The sequence below is a fragment of the Alnus glutinosa genome, chromosome 5 (genome assembly GCF_958979055.1).
Source record: "Alnus glutinosa chromosome 5, dhAlnGlut1.1, whole genome shotgun sequence".
NCBI lineage: Eukaryota > Viridiplantae > Streptophyta > Magnoliopsida > Fagales > Betulaceae > Alnus > Alnus glutinosa.
In genome coordinates, this window is record NC_084890.1 from 15,050,943 (window position 1) to 15,074,076 (window position 23,134).

Below are 23,134 nucleotides of genomic sequence, written 5' to 3' on the forward strand. Positions count from 1 at the left end.
AGTCCCGAGGTAGCCGCGAGCCACCCAGAGGTGGCCGGAGCCACCTCTAGGGGTGGCTCGCAGGCCACCCGGCCACCTCGACAGCCACCCCCTTTTCCTTTAGTTTTATTTATTTATTTATTTTTGTTTAAAATGAGGGCATTTAGGTCATTTTTTAAATTGAGTTAGGGCATTTAAGTCTTTGCATGAATTAGACTGACGGAAGGGGCCAAACTATGTAAAGATGGTAGTTTGATGCTCTTTTTTGGTCGAAGTGTCAGTTTATGGGGACATGTTGACAATGAATGGTAGTTGATGAGGGGAAAATGTAATTACCCCAAAATTTTATTTATTTTTATTTTTTTAATAAGTAATTCGTATTCAATCAAAAGGCAGAGGGGTGCAACCCTAATACACATGGAGTATACAAAGAACCCCTACATCATAGAGAAGAAGAACATAATTCTAAGAACTCATAAAAATTAGAAACAGCCATACTATGCCATGCATTGAAAACTGAGCCAGTGAATTCCTCATCCTGTGAATTGCTCATTACTGAAATTTTGTGAACTTAGGATTCCAACGAAAAATTATTTGATCCTTTTTGCCTCCGTAGGCCCAACACAACAAAGAAACCGTTCATGAGCATTTTTTTTCTAGCAATAACTATCACCCTTCTTAACTCCTAAACACAAGCCCATAATGTTGCAACAAAGTCCCCCCAAACTAAAGATTGTGTCGATATCTCCCCAAACTACAAAAAAATTGTCAACGTCTCTCCAATGACAAAAATACCCTTAAATAAAAAAAATTTTAAAAAAAACGGTGACCCACGAGAGTGCGGTGGGTCTCGTACAAAATATCCTTAATAAAAATAAAATAATATATATATATTCTTTAAAAAAAAAAATGGTGACCCTCACAAGATCCATGTCAGTTTTGTCTTTTTAAAAAATTGTTGAGACCATTTTTGTCTTTTTCCGAGACAGAAGGGAGACCTGACAAATTTTGGTAGTTTGTGTGGGGTGAGAACTTTAACAATTGAGTAGTAGTTTGAAGAAAGTATGTGTACTTTTCCCTTAATTTTAACAAATAATCTGACCAAAATAGTATAATAAAACAAGTATAATGGCATGTATGGTTATTAATATCTATGTAAAATTGTGTTATTAATGCATGCATATTTTCATGCTAAATGTATGGCCACAATTGTTTGAATTCATTATAAAAGATATTCGCAAACAATAAATATAGCAACTCTACCCGTAAATGCTGTAGAGGCCCATTTCCACACTTAAGTACAAAGTCTTTGTCAGTGAAATATCAAAATTGAGCGGTGTATCTTATTGCAACAATCGACTATTGTATTCATTTAGGAAACTAATCAAAGTCAGATGGAGCACCTGGACCAATTGTATGCAGCATTTCCCTCTGATAGTAATCCTTCCTTCCCAGTGGAGACTGTAGCTTTCTCCAAATGTCTTATATTTGTAGATGACCGAGAAGATGTGATTATCATCAATATCGTTAACCAGTCCTTTCTGAAATCCTGATTAATAACCGTAAATAGTTATTTATTCATAATGTAACCTTACATAAGCCAGCAAAAAGATGAGAACTATGATACTGATAAAACAATGATGAGAATATTAAAAACAAGACTCCATTTCGGAGAAATTTGACTGAGGATGAGCTACAAAAGGACACCTAAAAATAGGTGCAAGTTATACATAATGAAATATAAAATAGCTAGAATTACAAACTCTTGAGTGCAAATTAGATATCTGATGTAATTTGAAGGCTTTGCAGTATTTCACTAAACATGACAGAGAACCAACGCTCAGGTCAAACGAATGTGGTAAGAGAGAAACAAAGGATAAGGAGAAGAAGTAATAAAGATCAGAGAGAACAAGGACGAAGGGGCACCGCATGGTCTTCCAAGCTTCCTAATAACAAGAGAAAACCATAGCAAGGCCAATAGACAGAAGATATGACAGGGTGAACACAAGAAAACTTCCAAGCCCCTTGTAAATTCATTGAAGTCCATGCATGACTAACATGTTGCGTCATTTTTTGTTTTTATTTTTTTTATAAATTTAGTATGGTGCAAGAGGAGAAGAGGGAATAATGAAGATAAGAGAGAAATGCATAAGCGGTCTTCCATGCCTCCTGATAACAAGAGAAGATAGCAGCAGGTATATATGCTTGCATGCATGTGTTACCAGAAAAGTGCAAAATGTGATCAGATAATTGAGAAAGTTAAGAGACTTCAAAAGCATAAGCGGTCTTCTATTTTTCTTTTTTTTTTCTTTTTTTTTTTTTTAGTATCTTCTCTATTTTCTATAATCGTGTCCATCATCTTCTCACACATATATACATGCATCCATATGTTTGAGGGGCTTTGAAGTTCCCTATGCATTTTCCCTGACTTATTTTTTCTATTATCTCTCGTCCTTCACGCATACATGATAAGAGAGCATTTTTAATTGTATCAGCGACCTCTCTCACATTACTATAAAACATAAATATGAATAATGTTAAATCATCAATAATTCCAAAAGCTTAAGTTGATAGGAAAGAAACAAGAGGCCCAACTTGTAGAATATTTAATTGAAATGAGGAGTAAATTGTGGAGTCAAAGGTTCAAACTTAGAACCTCTGCTCTGATACCATGGTAAATTATTAGTTATCCCAAAAACTTGAGCAAATAAGAAATTGTGAATTTAATTATTTAATTAATTTCTTTTTTAATAAGTAATCGCAAGTTCATTAAAAAAGCGCAAAGGCACAACCCAAGTACACAAACAGTAAACAAAAGAGACACCTAACTAGAAGAAGAGAAAAGATCTAGAAAAACTTAAAATCTAGAAATATTAAAATCAAAGGCAGCAGCCCAACAGTAAAGTATCTTAAAGAAAAAAGCTTTTAACTCCATCGATGTCCGCTCACAATCCTCAAACTTCCAATCATTTCTTACCCACTAAAGACACCACATAAGGCAGGACGGTATCATCTTCCACACTGCATCGAACCGAAGCCTACCAACTTGCCCTCTTCAGCATACGAAAAAGTCTACAACTTGACTAGGCATAACCTAAGCGAGCCCTACACCGCTGAGGATAGTGTTCCAAAGTGCATTGGCAATCTCACAATGGAGCAAAAGGTAATCCGCTAACTCCCCACTCTTCTTACACATGTAACACCGATCAACCACAATGATATGCCTCTTCCTAAGGTTGTTTATGGTAAGGATCTTCCCTAATGAGGCCGACCAAGCAAAGAACGCCACTCTCCAGGGAACCTTATTTTGCCAAATACTCCTCTAAGGGAAGGGAGTACTATCATGGGGAACAAGCACATTGTAGTATGATCTAACATCGAACAAACCTCTCTTGGAAGGAACCCAACAAAGCTTGTCTTCACCACTTTGGTTGATAATTAATACTTTAACAAATAAGTTAAAAGGACTAGGTTTGAGATGCACACAAACACATAACTCAAATGTAAGAAACTAATTGAAAACTCTAGGGTTTTGACAAATATGAATAACCTTCTTCAACATTTTTAGTACATCATACAATATTGAACCATGTACCAACAATTTCAGCCATCACCAAGGAAAAAAAAAAAAGCATCCCAAGTAATGAGTTTAATAGAGAGATAATTGCACCATTGGTCTATGGAGTTGGCTTAAATTACGAATCACTCCCTTTGATACAAAAAATTATTATAGGGTCCTTGTGGTAAACTAAAATTACGAATCATTCATTAAAGTTGTTTTCCATTCACAAAGTTAACAAAAACTGTTAGATTGTCACATCAAACCAATAAAAAGCGACACGTGTCACTCTTAATATATATATATTAAAAACCTAAAATTTTATTTTTTTAAAAAATAAAAAAAATAGGGAAAGGAAAGGGGTGGTTGCCGATTGGGTAGCCACCCTCGGCCAATGGGGGTGGCCGCGTGCCACCCATAGAGGTGGCCGGGGGTGGCGCGCAGTCACCCCCGGTACATTGGGGGTAGCGTGCAATCACCCCTAGTTCATTGGGGGTGGCCGCGCGCCACCCCTAGGTTCCTTTGGTGGTGGCAAGCGGCCACCCCTAGCCCCTAAGAGTGGTCGCTTGCCACTCCCAGAGGTGGCCGGAGGTGGCATGCGGCCACCCCTAGAGGCTCGGAGTGGCCCGCAGGACACCCCAAAGGAAACTAGGGGTGGCTGCCCGTTTTTTTTTCCTTTTTTAAAAAAAAAAAAAAAAAAAATAGGTTTTTAATCTTTAATATATTAATTTTTTTTTTATTAAGAGTGACACATGTCGCGTTTTTGTTGGTCTAACGTAGCAACCTAACTGTTTCTGTTAACTTTGTGCACAGAAAACGACTTCAATGAGTAATTCGTAATTTTAGTTTACCACAAGAACCTTACAATAATTTTTTATACCACAGGGAGTGATTCATAATTTAGGCCAACCCCAGAAACCAATGGTGCAATTATCCCTTTAATATATGCATTAGTATTCCAAGTGATGTGTTTTCTGTATACATAAGAAATAAAATTAAGGAGGCACAGAAGAGTGGCAACCCAAGTACAAAGCGAATATTCAATGAATAATCGCTTCAAGGAAAAGTGAAAACAGAAGAGGCACAAAGAACAAGAAAAATAAAGTATAAAATAAAAGCTGATGGTCTCCCAAGACTTGCTACCATTAGACTATTACAATTGCTAAGATTGATAAAGGCCATCACTATAAAATTTTAGGCTTCATGGGATACCTAATAAGTGACAACAAATTAACTATATGTGTAGTCGCTAAGTGCTTTAAATATATGAACTTTCATCCAAGAGAGGTAACAGAAAATCACAGGCTGTGCAAGTTAGTATTATTTCAGAAACCTCAGAAGCCCTCTGATAAGTGATATCTACTCTGACAAAAGTAGAACATGATTTGCAGAGACATCTTACCGATAGATCGCATGTGATGGCAGAAATATTTTCACCCTGTGGTTTAGGTATGTTTTCAAGGTGCCGAACAATTTGCTGAAAAAGTCCTTTCAAGCTCACATCTAAGTCAAGAGCCACCATTCCTGGAGTGCCCAGCAAGAAACGGATTCTACCAGCACAGGAAGAAAGATATGATAATGCGTAACCTCGAATTGCTGCATACAAGTATGAAAATTTTATAAACTATCATTATTTATATAAGAGAACTCTAGCTGTAGAAACAAAACAACATAGTATAAGTCCTAGCTGCTGCACAGCAAAGTTTACCACAGATATATAAGACAAAATGCATATAAAAACATCAATGTTATATCGAGGTGAAGCCAAGATCACTAATATATGAAATCTCATTTTCGAATGAATGCAACTTGTCTTGCACTGTTGGTATTCTGTTCTTCCTTTTCTTTTATCTTGATAACTAAATATAATTTTATCAATAAAAATCCAGAGGGAGTTTTTTGTTTTTTGTAAGTAAATGAAATTCATTAAGAAAATGCAAAAACACAATCCAAGTACACCAGAAGTATACAAGAAAAACAACTAACCAAAAAAAAAAAGAATTAAGAAAATCAGGAAAGCTAGAAAATGAAAGCAATCATAGGCAATCATCCAGTAGTAAAGATATTGAAAAAAAAAAGGCTTTTAATACCACCACCATCCTCGCGGTTTTTCAAATCTTTGACCATTTTTTTCTCTCCAAGTACACCACATTAGGAAGGACGGAACAATCTTCCACACTATTGCATTATGAAGAGTATCAATGCCCTATCCGTCAGGCGAAGGGGTCTACAACTCGTCTATGCATGACCCAGTCTAACCCAAAAAGACTCAAATAGTAATTTGTAAGGCACTAGCAATCTCACAGCGGAGTAAGAGGTGATCAACAAATTCTCTACTCTTCTTACACATGTAACACCAATCTACCACTATGATATGCCGCTTCCTTAGGTTATCTGTAGTGAGTATCTTCTCTAATGATGCCGACCAAGCAAAGAAAGCCACTTTTAAAATGAACCTTATTCTGCTAAATACTCCTCCAAGGGAAAGGAATACTAACATGAGGAATTACGACATTATAGAACAACCTGACATAAAACAACCCTCTCTTCGAAGGGGCCCAACAAAGCTTGTCTCCACCCTCGTCTCAGTTTGAAGAAGTACAATAGATTAAAGAATAGGGTAAAGAAATTCACCTCCCAGTCATGCGCCGCTCTGATAAAATTAACGTTACACTGATGAGAGTCATTAGAAGACGTCAAATAATCCGCTACAAAAGCATTCTTAAAACGAGCAATACTTAATAACTCAAAGGGTCTGATCCCCACACCACACGTCATGCCAAAATCTAATCTTAGAACCATTACCCACCTCAAATCTAGTATGACTAGAAAACTCTTCCCAACCCTCCTGATATTGTTCCATAGACCCACCTCATACAACCAATGATCATTATAAAACCACCCACCCCACAAGTTGCCATATTTAAAATCCACTACCACCCTCCACAGAGCCTATCGCTCAAGCACATGGTGTCATAACCACTTCCCTCAGCGAGCTCGAATGAACAGAAGTAGATTTTGGATCCCCCTCGGCGCGATATTAGAGAACAAACCTTGAACCAACTCACCGGGTAGGTGAGATTTGAACTCTTTACCAATACCACCCAATAAGAAGCCGCGTTGTAACTTCTCTATGCGATTAGCAACATCAACAAAGAGGAGAAAAAGAGATGAAATAAGTAGGCAGATTAATAAGGTGCTCTTAATCAAAGCAATCGTTCCGCCCTTAGACAAGTATATAATCTTCCAACTAGCCAATAAGCAATCTATCTTCTCAATAATGCCATCCCAAATAGATTTGACCATAAAAGAAGGTCCCAACGGAAGACCTAGATACTTCATAGGCAAAGAAGAGACGCTGCAACCCAAAATAGTACCCAAACCATCAAAATTATTGGCATGACCAACACAGACCAACTCTAATTTAGTCAAATTAATCTTCAAAATTGAGACAGCTTCGAAACATAAGAACAAGCAACGTATGTAACGAAGGAGATCTGAGTTCGCCTCACAGAATATCAAAGTGTCATTCTCAAACAAAAGATGAGAGATGTTAAGCGCACCTACATTCCTAGACCCAACAAAGAAGCCTAATAACAAGCCTCCATTCACTGTAGTAGAGATCATTTTACTTAAAACCTCCATAACGATGACAAACAACATAGGAGAAACGGTCTCCTTGTCTCAAGCGACAAGAACTATTTAAAAATCCCATTGAAAGTGTCGTTCACCAATACAAAAAAACGCACCGAAGAGATACAATACGCTATCCAAATACGTAATTTCTCCCCAAAACCACACCTCCTCAGAATATATAGCAAACAATTCCAATTGACATGATTATAAGCCTTTTCAATATCCAATTTGCAAAGCACACCTAGCTCCCTAGATTTGATTCTGCTATCAAGGCATCCATTAGCTATAATAACAGAATCTATAATTTGCCTACCCCTAATGAAAGCATTCTAACACTTGGAGATGATCTTCTCCACAACCATTTCCAACTTGTTAGCTAGAATCTAGAATCTTAATAGGAAAAATGAGTGAACAGAACCCCTGATACTCCAGGCTGAAACAGCCTGAACCAATGATGCACTGATTTGATGAAGGTGATATTCCTCTGGAAAGTATTATTAGAAAACAACATATGGTCTGCCACCGAGGCCTCCTTATAACGAACTATATTAAACACCAGGAAAGAAGCCTTCGAAGTCTGATCACCACACCATACATCTTGCCAAAACCTAATCTTAGACTCATCTCTCACCTCAAATCTCACAAATCTAGAGAATTCCCTACACCCCCTTCTAATGTTTTTCTGCACCCCAATCCCATAGGATCCAAAAACCACATTGGAACATGCATGCTATCATATTTAAATTCCACCACCGATCTCCGCAAATCCTCCTTTTTCGTGGCGCAACGCCATAACCATTTCCTTAAGAGAGCTTGGTTAAAAAAAAGCAAGTTTCTAATCCCCAAAACTCCTAAATAAAACCGAGTACAAATCTTTGTCCAACTGACTAAATGGAATTTGAACTCATCACTTACTCCGCCCCACAAGATGTCCCTTTGAAGTTTCTTAATATGGTTAGCAACTCCAACAGGGATGGGAAAAATGGACAAAACATAAATAAGCAAATTGGAAAGCATGCTTTTAATCAAAGTAATCCTACTACCCTTTGACAAATAAATCGCTTCCAACCTGCTAAACGACATTCCATTTTTTCAATAAATACCTACCATTCCAAATATACTTTACCTTGACTAAAGTCCCCAGTGACAGACACATGTACTTCATAGGCAAAGAGGACACCCTGCAATAGAGGTTACTAGCCAAGTTTCCAACATCTTCCATGGCACCAGCAAGGGCTAACTCTGATTTAAACAGATTAATTTTTTTAGAATATTCATTAAATGATTAAATTAACGACTTCCTCTCACCTTAAACTTTTAAGATTAGTAGTAATTTAACATGGAATCAAAGTAGAGGTCATGAGTTCGAACTCTAACTCCATAATTCACCCCTTATTTCAATTAAATATTCCACGTATTAAGCCTCACTTGTTGAGGAATTTGAATCCACACGTGAGGAGAAATGCTAGAATATTAATTAAATGATAAAATTAACCATTTTCTATCAGCTTAAACTTTCGGGATAAATGGCGATTTAACAATTTTCAACCTGAGAATAACTTAAATCAAAACAAAAAGGAACTAAAGGATTATCATGAATAGGAATTTCTGTATTCTAGCTACCAAACAAATATCATTCTGATAAGGATAGAGACTTAACCCAAATAAGGGACACTATGTACTGGCAACCAAACACTCGTTTATACGCCAACCAACAACAAAGACATTGGCAGTTTTCAATAGTGGCAAACTCAATGAATACCACAAGACAATCACCAAGAAGCCAACAAGCATATTGGATAGATCAAGAAGCAAAACAAGGGATTCACCTACAGCAGCAATGGCAATGGCAATGGCAAAGGCAACCAAGGAAACAACCAATTACCACCATTGACAAACAACTCCCACACTGAAAACTGATCACCAAAACATCTCAACCACTGACCGCCATAGAAAAGGCTAGAGACTACCAACTACCACTATTAACAAAGAATCAATCACCGAAATTTACTTTGGTACCCACAAGAATGACAACGACGATGATTCAAGACAAACAATAGTCGCGAAAATACACAGAGAAGTTAAGGCAAAATTAGGGCAAGAAGAAGCTGGGGAGAGAGAGAAGAGGGGGAGAAGAGAATGAGAAGGAGAGAGAAATTCACTTTTTCATAATTTTATTCCATCAAATCAGATTTTATTGGAGTACAATGCATGCATAAATAGACTCCAACTAAACCTTAGAGCAACGCCCATTTATTAACTTACCTAAGACTTTTCTAACATAATTTTATTGAATTACCTAACTTGACAATGCCCATTATTGACCTACCCATGATAATTTAAGGCAACACTTAATACATTGGCTATTGAAAATTGAAAAAAACATAAATTAAACTAATAAAACCTAAATAAAATTACAGGACCAAATTAACTCTTTTCGTTCCACATCATTCACTCCTAGTTGGAGAAAGCTCGACCTCGAGTTTTGAAATGCTGAAAGGTTGAAACATAAGCTCGAAAAAATTTGGATCCAAGATCAATTTTTTGGTTTTTCTTTTCTGGTTTTTTTCTTTTTATTTTTATTTTTTTTCCCTCTATGCCGGACAATGACTACAAGTAACCAAACAGAGCCAATTTGTCCTCGAAACAAGACAGCATATCGCGTCCAAGCGTCAACACAATCATGGGCACCCACTTCACCGACCAGCGGCAGCAGTGACAGCGCGGAGGCAAGATGAGTGCGGCAGGGGTTGGCAGTGTAAGGGCGTGAGGGCAGCAGGGCATGGGGAGCGAACGGCAGGGCAGTGATGTTGGTCCTCAACCAGCGCTGTGGACCGTCAATCAAAGTGGGCCAATGATCTGCATCGATCTGCGGAGTGGTGGCGTGCGGCTGAAGGGCTGTGATAATATGACCCATGACAGCAGTGCCCAAAATGGTGTTGGAGATGGAAACGATCTATGCAATTTGGTCCTCCTTGATTTATGCCTATTATTATTCTGATTTGATCTTATTGTAATATGTCATTATTTCTTTCCATATTAGTTTATAAGTCTCTTCTATTTAACCTATGTAACCGTATGGAAAATATCAAGGAATAAGAATACCATTCTCTAATTCTCTCTCCTCCTTCGTTATTATTATTCTCTATTTTTCTACTTGGTATCAGAGCAGGTTTAGGTTTAGATCTTTCTAAACCTCTTGTTTTGTTTTTTCTCCCTTGGTTGTAGCACCGCCTGTATGGGCTTAGCCCCGGGCAGTGCCTTGATAAGCTCTAAAAGAGCTGTTCATGGTGATCGGAAGTCTCCGTGAAAGAAAAATAAAAATAAAAATCTATTGTTAAGTTCATTCAAACCCCAACCCGTATACTGGTTTTGGTTGGTAGACACGTTTTGCGGCTATCCTTGGTAGAATTTTTGGTGTTTCGCAGGTCATTGACGTTGTTTTCGGTGCTTTTGTGGTGTCTCTCAATAGTTTTGGTGATCGGCGGCCTTCTCTGTGGTGCTCGGAGGCTACGCCAGCGAGTAGTGGTCGTTTACGGCGCTATTTGCCTATCTCCGGCGAATTCCCGACGAAATCTGGAAATTTTGATGGCTGTTGTGGTTTTTTCCGGCGGCTTTTTGAGTTCTCCGCCTACTTTTGGGGTGTCCTGAGGTGTCTCCGGCGAGGTTTGGTTGTCGCCGGCGAGATTCCGGCATCTTGTTTGGAAAGAAGACCCCTGTTTGGTTCTCAGTCTGTTGTTGTTCCCGAGCCTGGATAAGCATAGCTAGAGCGGTGTTTGGTGTTTCCCCTAGATAAGAATAGCTAGGGGTAGTGCTTGTGCTCTGATGGTTCAGCCCTATGGTTGGGCTTCTCTATATTGGGCTCCTCATAATTTGATGGGCTGTCACTTGACTTGTAGGTTGTGTTGTTTAAAAAAAAAAAAAGGAGGCCCAGATTCAATCCAGCCCAACCCGATTTGCTGGTTCTCGGCCAGTTCAATTGGTTTTCGTCTAGTCCAGTACATATTTTACATATTTTACTCGGTCCGGTTTAGTGTCTTTTCTTAACGGTTCACTGGGTTTCTTCCCGATTCAGAGTATATTCCAACCAGTTCAGTAATTTTTTATCTGGTTCAGTGCATTTTTGGTCCGGTTTAGTCTGTTTTCTTACCGGTTCAATGTCTTTTCAAGTCGGTTCAGTACATTTCCAATAAGCTTAAGCTTTTGGGTCAAACAGTGATTTGACAGATGGATACCATATGTTCAGAGTGTAAGATGATGAGAAATTGCTGGATGTCGAGGAGAAATATGGAGTTGCTGAGGCCAAAGCGAATGGACTCGAAGAAGAGGATGTTGATGAAGATGTCTTTTGTTTTGTTCTTTATTTTGTTTTTTAATGGTTGTTGTTGCCGCTTGGGTGTGGGTGTTTGGGATGGTTTTAGGTGACACTGGTGAAGGAATGGATTGTCAGTATAATTTGATTGGGACTGACAGAAACGCTAGGTTTCGGGGTGTGGCTTTGTCTAGGTGATGAAAGTTCTTGTGTTTCACTAAAATGAAGGTAGTGTTGGGATGAGACTGAATTGTGGTGTATCGGATCACGTGACTGTTGATAGAAAATAATCGCAGAGGCTTTGATATCAATTTGATGTGGAATATACAATAGTCACAAAAACAAAGAAATTAGGGCAAAAAAGCGAAGAGAGGAGAGAGAAGCTAGAAAGAGAAAGAAAAAGCTAGGGAAAGAGAGAAGAAAGAAGAGTGAAGAGTGAAGAGGGGAGAAGAGAGAGGAGAGAGAAACTCACTTTCTCATAATCATATTCCATAAAATCTATGGGGCGACACCTATTTATTAACTTACCTAAGATTACTTTATTGACCTACCTAACATAATTTTATTGGCTTACCTAAAATGACAGTGCCCATTATTGAATTACCCAAAATAATTTAGGGCAACACATAATACATTGACTCTTGAAAATTAAAATAAACATGCATTAAAGCTACTAAAACCTAAATAAAATTATAGGACCCAGTTAACTCTTGTTGTTCCACATTAGATGGCAACACATCCTCCATGACAACGATGTGTCACCCACCATCAACTAACTCAACCTCTATGCAATGACACCTAATCATACAGGCTCTATGGCTGAAGAGAGAAAAAAAAAAAAAAAGAATTGGGAAAGAAAATTGGTCAATAGAAAATCTCTTCTCCACCTCTCATTCTTATATTATATATAATATAATCAAATTAGCCAAGGACTTAAAATTTTATCTGAACTATTTAATGAGGAAAATAGATATTGATAAATCTTCAATAATAAGAAGAAGAAAAAAAAAAATATATATATATATATATATCAGAATAAATCTTACCTGCAATATACTTGCGCACTAAACAGCATAGGTGGTCCATTCCATCTAATAAGAACCCAATAGTTGGATCACTTGGATCCTGAAACCAAAGTCATTGGAGTTAAAGTGAAGAACTTCATTTAGTTGGTCGGCATTCGGCAAACAAACAGCTAGTAACAGATCTAACCAATAAAGAGAAGAAACACTTGACTTACTATTTCCACCGGTACCATTCGTGCAGCCTTAGATTTTGATGATGCAATTCCTACATGTTGGAAAAACCAGATGACCTCAGATTGAGCTAAAGCCAAGGCAGAAAACACCATCTGTACGAAACACCAAATCATTGGAGAAAACATCAATTATATTAAAATGTATATGTATCTATTTTACGAAACTATTAACACATCAAAGTATTTTACATGGAAAAACAACTCACACTGATCGACAAACAGAGGAAAAAGAACTAACCAGCTGATCATGCATGCTAAGAAATACGATATCAATGTATTTTGAAATTGTTAAAGGAATAAGGAAGAGGAGGGAGTGTTGAGGAGCGATTGTTTCTCTCTTTTTTTTTTCATTTTTTTTTCATATGATTATTGAAGAGATGACTGTGTAGTGAGATGTTAGTATCACTAGAAAGAGTGTGTTGTATAGACAGGGTGCGATGCATATTACCAACAAATATTTTTTTATGAATAATAATTTATTGAAAAAAGCAAAGCCCCTTGTACACGAAAAGCATACAAGAAAGACAAACACCCTACAACTGTCTAAAATCTAAAAAGGAAACAAGGTCTAAAAGACTCAAAAAAGAGAAATTTGGAACAAAGACTACAGCCCAATCCAAAAGAGATTAAAAAAAATAAAAATAAATAAATAAATTGATAAGTACGGAAATTTATTAAAAAAACGTAAGGCGCCCTTAACTACACAAGTAGTATACACATAAACAACCCAGCTAGCTCATAAAAAGAACCCAATAAAACCCACAACACCCGAAGCCCACAAAAACCCAAAATGCAGTAGAAGTCCCCAACAAACACCCAAACCTGCCCTAAAAGCACCCCAACCCAACAATCCCCCAAAACCCACACGAAAACCCGAACAACCTTCCCCAACCTTGAAGGAAACAAGATTGGAGAAATTCCCCCAATCATTCCTAATATTCTTCCAAAGGCACACCCCGTAGGGCGTTCAAGCTTCTTCTGAACACCAACCCCCTCTCTTGACCCCATACTTCTCAATGATCACTTGTCTCCAAAGAGAATTCTTCTCTTGCACAAATCTCTAAAGCCATTTCCCTCGTGGAGCTTTAAATTTTTTTTTTTAATAAGTCCCCTGTAGAGCTTTATTGAACAACATGAGATTATTAACTCTCAACCCTCCACTAGAAATTAAGGAGCTAATAGTCTTCTAGTTCACTAGATGAAACTTAGGCTGGATCCATCCCAAAGAAAATCTCTTTGAAGACACTCCAATCTCCGAGCTATACCAGCTAGTAAAAGAAAAAAAAGGACAAGAACTACGTCGATAAACCGGATAACGTACTCCTTAGGCGACCACCCCAAGAGAAGTATATTTTATTCCAACTAGCCAATCTTTTCTTTCCATTTTCTCAACTTGTTTTTATATGTAATCAACAAATATCATTTAAAGTATAAAGCGCCTCTGAATACACATGAAGTATACAAAAAGAAACACCTAGCTAGAAGGAGCAAAAAGAACAAGAAAATCACTATAACTAATCATCAAATCAGACACATAAGTCACTACCTACATATACAAAGTTTTGAAGAATAAGGACTTAATCTCCTCCATGTCCTCTCCCGGTCCTCAAAACTTTTGTTATTTATTTCCCTCCATAAATACTATAAAAAGGCATGTAAGCACCATATTCTACACAACAGCACTTTGTGGACTGCTAGAAGCCCACGTCCATGCATAACCCAAGACAGTCCAAAACAACTGAAAAAGGTAATTCAAATGTCACAAGCCGCGTCACAATGAAGAAAAAGATGGTTCATGGACTCACCATTTTCTCCCATCCTAAATCCCTTTTGACTCAAAAAGAAGCACCCATGGGAAGACCCAAATATTTCATGGGATATAAAGATGTGGAAGTACATAGGTCAATTTCTTGGTTAAGATGGTTGCAACAATATCTTCCAGGAGAGTATTTCAAAGACCAGTTATATTCAACTTAAGTTGAATTGACGTATTTTGATGCTTGATTGGATATTAGATGTTCTCTTCCATTTAAATAATTCTCTACTAGGACGTACTCCATGTCCTCTATACTATTAAATTTTGGTAAAATAGCTTTTGCACAATAAAACTTAACTAAGCCCCAATCCTCAATACATGGAGTCACCAGCATAGAATCTTTTGCACCATTTCACACTATATAGACCTATTTCCTCTTTCAAGTCCTTGGTAATCATTGTCTTTTCTTTTTTTATAGATAAGCAAGCACAGTTTATAAAAAACATAAGGCTACCCTAAAGTACACTAGAAGTATACACAAGGTCACCAAACAAAAGAAAGAAAATAAGAACAAAGAAGCAAGAACTAAAAAAACTCAAAACCCACAAAATAGCCCAGGCAAACAAAGAACCCAACAAACCAAAGAAACAAAATCCCACAACGACACTACTTTCTTATGCCTTTGCCACGGCTGGACCCCTCATAGTTAACTGAACACTTTAAGTTATTCAGTTCCCTCTAGCCTTTCAACTTGCAAGCTAAACCCGCCTTCTATGGAAGGGAGGGGGGGCAGTGGGGGGGGGGACTCGAGACATCCCATCTAAAGCCTAAGTGAAAGACCAAGCACCCGACAGAAACATAGCAACAGCTGCATCGTCCCTTCCTTCTGAGCCTGGGGAAAGACTTCATCACCCTCCCGCGGGTAATCTTCTCCCTCCTCAGCCCAGACAATACTTTCGTCCTCATCCGAGTCAATCCCAAAATTCCAATCAATAAGACTCATAGACGTTGTAGCTTCTTGAAGAATGGCCTTCAAAACAGACGCCATAGAAACAGGAGTCGTGGCACTGTCTACTAACAACACCGAAACAGAGGCTAAAGGCTGAGAAGCTGGCGAGAGGCACCCATCAAAAACATTTGACCTCATCGGGACAGACAAGGACTGAAAAAAAAATCCATCGACATCGCAGAAGCAGAGGACGAATCTTGGGCAGCATCCACCGTCAACTCCAGAGGAGACCCACCTGAGGAAGAGCGCCTCCGTCGGAGAAGAAGAGGTGATCCCAGCAAACGACGAAGAACAAAAAATGCCTAAAGCTTTCAATACCTTAAGCTTGTGCAAGTATAAAAACATAGGCTTAGACAGGATCAGGGAAAGAGTAGCCACCGACATTGCTTGTGTAGCAAGCAAGATAGTCTCTGACCGAAACCCATCTTGCCGAACCAAAACAAACAAGAAAAGAGGTTGCGCAGAAAACATCGGAGTGACCGCCGGAGAGGCAAGCACGACTTCCTTCTAAGCGGTCCCCGAAGAGGAATCCAACCCTGTCATAACCTTAAGAACAAGTTCAGAAGAGAACTCCAACGAAGAACCCATCCCCGATACAACCTCAACGGCTGAAGAAGGCCCAGTGACATCACGCTTAGACATCGACGGAGAAGAACCCAGCACCTCAAGCAACATACGCGGATCAACACCCAAAACAGGCCCATACCCGGCATCAACGCTCGCAGAAGGAGTCACCGGCACCAATTAGAGATGTTGAAGAACACCCACCACGACGAGAATCTTCAGACGAGGTCGCCGGTGACGGTGCTAAATCTGGGGAGCTCAGAATCCCGTGACCTGCATCCACGTCCGAGGAAGAGGAAGAGCAACCTAAATGAGAACCAAGTTTCGTCTTCTTGAGGGCGCACCAAAAGATGGGTTTGCTCTTGCCCTTTTAGCATCTTCTTGAAAAATGTTACTTGTTTGTATTGTTACACTTGAGGCTTTCATTGTTCATGATTAAAACACCTTATACGAGTTTACCACATCTTCTTCCCCAATCACTGTCATGTCTACCTTCCATAGCGCATGCATTGCTTCTATCTTTTTTGCAAATGGCATTGCTTACTTGCATGAGGATTAGCTAATTCATTCACCAGCCTTCAGACATGTAGTTAACACTTTGAGGTCACTTATCTTTTTATTCTGGATATAGAATTTAACTTGAATAAAAAAACAATAATGATATTTGGACATACAGTGACAGAACTGAAAAAGAAGAAAAGAAAAAAAGGATTCGACCATTTAAAGAAATGGTAGTGGGAAACAACCGTAGTTTCAATCACCACTGAGTCATAATTTGTGCTGTTGTGTGAAATGCATGTATTGTCATGTCCTCGTCACAGTAGGTCCTGCTTATACAGCAGGCATATTCATAACATAGTGGCACCACACAGAATATCAAGGGGAAGCACATGGTAGTACCACAAAAGGAGCCAATTCAACTAAATCTTAATCACTAAATGGGGTTGGCTGAAATCAAGTACTGCTGCTTGTACGCCTGTGTGGATGGGTGTGTGGCCTAAAGGACATTAACAGGTGTTGATACTGTTTCCAATAGCTCATTTAAATTAGTCTGTAATGACAGTTTACCTGAATGTTTGGAGCTAATAAACTAGGTTGATCAGTAAAGAAAAGCACCATTCTTCCAATCTCTTGCTTCAATAATATTCTCCTCTCATGATGTATGGCATCACAAGATACTAATGCTTGCTCATGCACTTCACTGCAACGATTAACAAACTTTAGTATATAATATCCAATGATGATGGAGCATGGATGCTTGGAACATGAGTAAGAATATTTTAACATCCAACATTAGTTGAGATTGATTATGGAAAATGAAAACTATGGTTGAAATTGATAGTTACTTCTTATAATGAAGACTTCATAGGGATATAAAATTGCATTTATGATATGAGAATGTTGGTACAGCTGTGACATGTATACTGGTCCAAAACTTTACATTCTTTTAATATTTTAAAGGACGTATCCTAAAGTCTGAGGCGTGTCCATGTGTCCAGGAATGATTTAGGAGTGGTGCCACCATGAGAGCAGGCTTTCAGCGATTTGAGTTTCATTGCATGCGCGTGCATTTGTCATTCTCTGAGACATCCTACACGGTTTTAGAGATGATATGAGGAGTTTGAGGTCAAACCAACTTTTGATTAGTTCAGTGCTGAAAGAGCTATATTACATGCGAGTTGCAGAATAATTACTTTCTGCAAATCTTGCAAGAGTTTCTTACCAGTTTAAGCTGGTTCCAGAGTTTCTTAGCAATTTCTAAGACTCCTAGATTAATTTCATTGGGTTTCAAGGTAGTCCATAATACGTTTCTTAGGGACTATCATTGTCAATATTGAATTTTATTGGGTTTCTATATTTGAGCGGGCTTGTTTTCAAAGGCTTTTGTATGTCTAGAAAGATGTGGAGAGTGCTAAAAAATAAATAAATAATCAGAACACAATTGGATCTTGATTAATCGAAATTGAGCATTTTGGGGCATGGAAGGCATGGTTATTACCATCATATGCTCCCCTTGTACTGCAATTGCACAACTTTTAGAACTTAAGTGAATTGCCTTAATAACCAGAAATAGCATTAAAGGCATTGATTGCCTACTTCCCATTTCTCTTTCTTCGTCATCTTTTCTTCTTCCTTCTCCTCAATTTCCCACCAATCTCGCGGACTTGCTGTTTTCTAACATTATGCACATCGCAATAATACAAGAATCCCTCCAAATCAATTCTACCAATCTCCCATCACTTGCATCTCTACAGAAATTTCACCACCTTTCCTACCAACAACAATTCTAGTCAAGGATTCTAAGATTGTCTTGCATGAATTTCCATATCAAATCAAAAGAATCACATAGATTCCCACTTTATCATAGACTACCACAACAAAATGATGAAATTGGTAGCCCTACCCATCAAAACCTCATTAGGGTTTTCAATATTATCACCTTAAATTTACAGAAGATATGGCAAAACCCCTGACCTCCACTATTAGATCTTCGATTAGTCTCCATGAAACAGAAAACCTGGGAGACCAGCGTACCACCTCTCACTTCCAAGAACCAATGAACCATTTGCACCTTCCAGGGAGAATAGATATCACTAACACGTCTATCATGATCTCCAATTTTCAAAATGTTCCCATTAGCAACTCTATGTCCTAGCATCAGAAAGTCGATGAGTATGAGATCCCTTAAAGGCCAAAAATCATCATCCACCAAGAGCATGGCAACTTTAACCTTTGTTTTTAGAAATACTATTCTCATCTGTGGAGTTTAATAACAAGCTCTCACTTCCCAAGAGCTTGTTATTAAACTCCGCAGATGAGAACAGTGTTGCTAAGGGCAAAGATTAAAGTTGTCAATGCCCCTTCTCCTTCAAAAGCAATGACAGAGTTGAAATTCCTTCCATGATAAAGTTCCACATTCCTAACAAACCTATAATGGTTTTACCTTTAACATATTCAAAGCCATTCCTAAGTTCCAATCACTATGCTTTCTTGACCTACCACTCAAAAACCCTCAAGGAACCAAATTAAAAAAATCTAGTGATTCTGAAACTTAAAAAATGACAATACATTTGAATGCCCTTCATGTCTATTTACACTAAAAATTTCTTTTCCTACTTAGCCTGAAAGAAAAAAAATGAAAAATAACTATTTTTTCATCTTCCAAAACTTTGCACAGGTTTTGCATTACGTGTCATTTAAAACTGGATCCTGCATCTGAAATTGATTATGGTTAAAACATCATTTAATACTGAGGGTTTCAAAGATGCTACTTCTGAAAATTGAGTTCTTGATTTTTTTCTTAACGAGCAAATACAAGTATACTGAAACAGTGGAACTTGAAACTAGTAGAACTCTCCAAATTGTGCACAACTCCAGAATGGCCACCAAGAATGATATTAATATAAGAATATAAAAACCAAGGACCGAGTTGAGCTTTTAGAGATATGACAGTTTCCGCAATATGATATAGTAAACAGTATGATCAAAAGAAAACTGCACAACCATTATTTCAATCCACCTATAACAATTTTTTTTCCTCATTCTTATTCAATATTCACCAACAAACAGTTACTATTTTAATTGAAATCATTAATTTAATTGGCCATAACAAGTTGTCATTTTAACTTCAGCATTTTGCATTTAGACTTTGGAATAGAAGAAAATTAAGTTAATAAGAAACTTTTGGTTATACCTTATCATTTTCTCAACCTGCTTTGCAACACTATACTCCAGATCCGCTTCTTTCTGCTTTGTACGTCCTGATTTTGCCATCTTCTTTGATTCTAATATCCGTGGCAGAACATATAAATGATAGTCCTCATGCAGAAGTATGTACTGCATTTTAATGTTTTACAATGATAGTCAAGCCACTGCAAATGACTTGGAACCAAAAAAAAAAAAAAGCTAATGCAAATGACAAACACGGTTTCAACAATAGGTGTTAGAACTCACCTCATCCCTGAATAATGTAAGAACTAAATTTTCCTTCAGTGCAACCTGAAAGCCACAACCAATTTAAAAAAGGAAAAGAAAGGAAACAAACTCTGCATGATTCAATTACAAAAGCATCATCATGTATAAAAAATATTGTCAACAAAATGAGGATGCCTACAGTTTTAAGGTAAAATGTAGAGAGAACTGTCCACATTTAGGTAATTAACGCATAGAACCGCAGATGGTTTTAGTTGCAACAATTAAACCTCAATAACTTCGAGAAATATACTAATAGATCCTTACAAGTGATGTCTTGAACAGAACTTAGTCGCACGACTAACAGCAAACATTTTACAAAGAAGAAGAAAACAGATAGAGAATGAGTGAGGGAGAAACGGAAATCCTTTCATGGCATGCCCACACTGCATACACTGGGTTGCTTTTGATGGCATCCCTATCATCCCAAGATTGTCATTCCACATGCAAATGCACACAAAAGACTTGAGCTTCCTCTGAAATGGATTGCTTCTCCACCATCAGCATTGTCAGCTACCATTATGTGAATCTTGTGCCTTCACTATCTAGCTCTTTGTTTAGTTGAATGTTGATTGTATGTTGTGACAGAAACTATTTTTTTTTTTTGATAAGTTGTGACAGAAACTATTGGATCACACGACTTATCAACTAATGATAAAGCTAGAGTGCAGAGTTAGATCAAGAAACTTCTTTAGATAAACGATAGACTAGTTGAGTTGTAACAAACTAGGTTTCTATAAACATGGGAAAAGGATAGATGTATGCTGCTACAAGTCCTATTGATGTGAATCACCTTAGTGATTATCTAGATCTGATATACTTAGATTCTGTTCTATATATACAAGCACATTGCCCTACGGTTTAGGTAGACAGATTAACAAATACTCTAAATCCTATATGGTATCAGAGTCATCTCAAGACCAACGTCTATAGCCACTCCAACTTCTAAAACCGAATCCTCCACCCAAACCTCACCCCCTCTTTCCATCCTTACTCCTTCCGCAACACCAACACAAATCCAAAATCTGCATCATCACATCTTTGAGAAACTCACCCAAGAGTCGCACCGTATATATTCAATGTGCTATCGAAGCTCGCCATTTCTCCCCAAAACCACTTCTCTTCAATAAATACAACAGAAACTCTGAATTCACGTGGTCATAAGCTTCTCCAAGTCCAATTTACAAAACAAGCCAGGGACCCTGATCGAATTTGACTATCAATACATTCATTAGCAACCAAAAATGAATCCAATATCTGTCTCCCACTAATAAGCGCATTCAATGTTTTGCAGACTAAGATTCCTTTGAAGGCGACTTTTTTTCCTTGATCGGCGGCCCTATGGAAGATCCTTACTATGGATAATGTCAGTAAGTAGCAAGTCATAGTGGTTGATAGGTGCTGCATGTGTAAAAGGAATGGGGAGTCTGTGGACCACCTTCTTCTCCATTGTGAGGTTGCTTGTGCCATGTGAAAAATGTTTTCTTCAGTCGATTTGGGTTGTCTTGGGTTATACCTAGACAAATACTCAACTTGTATACTTGTTAGTACACTATTGGCAGCACTGAGAGTACTGTTGTGTGGAAGATGGTGACTCAGTGCCTTTGGTGGTTCCTTTGGAAGGAAATGAACGACAAAAGTTTTGAGAACCATGAGAAGACCTTGAGTCGTTATTTTTCAATACTCAGTATCTTTGGACAGTTACTTTTTTTCTCATTTGGTGATTAGTTATCATGATTTCCTTGTTCCTTTTGCTCTTACTAGCCAAGTATTTACTCTTGTATACTTCTTGTGTACCTGGAGCGCCTTACGCTTTTTAATAACATTTCGATTACTTATAAAAGAACAAACACATTCTGTGAACTTGAGATGATCTCCTCAAACACTTTTTACAACTTGTTCGCCGGTACCTTAGATATGATTTATATATACCACCCATCAAACTTATAGGATGGAAGTTCTTAATATCCACGGACCAGCTTTCTTATAAATTAGAGAGATAAACATTGCATATATGCTCTTCTAAAAGTTTCCTCTACCATGAAACTCCTTGAATACTGCCATTAAATTCTCTTTTAGAACCTCCCAACACGTCTGGGGCGAAAAAAAAAAAAAAAAAAAAAAAAAAAAAAAAAAAAAAAAAAAAAAAAAAAAACAGGGTTCATGAACTTATCACCATTCAAATTTCTCGGTATCGAATATTTCGAATATGAATAATATTCAGAATCTGATCACGGATTTCAAGGCAATGAAAATGTGTTTGGATGTTGAATATAATTTAGATTCTTTTGAATATGTGTTTGGGTGTTAAATTTGGAAGATTGGAAAAAAATGTTTTATAATAGTATAAAGTGATTGGAAATGATTGGATTGTATGAAAAGTTGTGTATAATGATTGGTATGGTAAAAAATAATAACAAAAAATATATGATGGGTTTTAAAAAAGTGTTTTATAATAGTATAAAATGATTGGAAATGATTGGATTGTATGAAAAGTTGTGTATAATGATTGGTATGGTAAAAAATAATTAAAAAATATATATGATGGATTTATTCAAACTATTCAAACTTTATTCAAGTGACCCATGGGTTTTATTCAACTTGGATCCGGGTATGGGTTTTTGAATAAAAACCCGGTTCGAATATTGAATATCACTACGAACCAAACGCACCAGACATATACCTCAATCTGCTCAAATCTCTTTCCAATGAAATTAAAAGAAAGGTGATCCAACTTTGGCCTCCAACTAAACCGTTCTAAGTAGAGTTGAAAATAAAACTGCACTATATGCTCCCTTATTTCTATAGAATCCGAAGATAAAGACCCATCAACAACTAGAGCAACCACGGTATTATTTCTTCAATTTGAATTTGCCAGCCGGTGAAAAAACTCTATATTCTTATCACTCTCTTTCAACCAAAGAGCCCTAGATTTATTTCTCCAACTCACTTCTTCATAAAGAATCAGCCTCTCCAAGTCCCTAGAATAATCCTCCTCTCTCTTCCTTTCCTCCTCTCAATCAACGATTTACCTTCTACAATAATTTCAAGCTCTCGAATACCATCCACTAACTCCTTTTTCCTCTTCC

The 23,134-nt window shown here is 37.6% G+C and overlaps 1 protein-coding gene across 2 annotated transcripts in view; it reads right to left on the reverse strand.

Moving 5' to 3' along the window:
• The window catches only part of LOC133867692 (protein NAP1), a 38,844-nt gene that overhangs the window by 7,116 nt on the left and 8,594 nt on the right, over positions 1-23,134 (reverse strand). For both annotated transcript variants that reach the window (XM_062304458.1, XM_062304459.1), the window contains exons 10-16: positions 20,028-20,072; positions 19,768-19,910; positions 17,142-17,274; positions 12,727-12,837; positions 12,533-12,611; positions 4,941-5,134; positions 1,383-1,528 (exon numbers count right to left, since the gene is read on the reverse strand). In XM_062304458.1, coding sequence (XP_062160442.1) covers positions 1,383-1,528; positions 4,941-5,134; positions 12,533-12,611; positions 12,727-12,837; positions 17,142-17,274; positions 19,768-19,910; positions 20,028-20,072 — 851 coding nt within the window. The remainder of the gene's footprint in view (positions 1-1,382; positions 1,529-4,940; positions 5,135-12,532; positions 12,612-12,726; positions 12,838-17,141; positions 17,275-19,767; positions 19,911-20,027; positions 20,073-23,134) is intronic.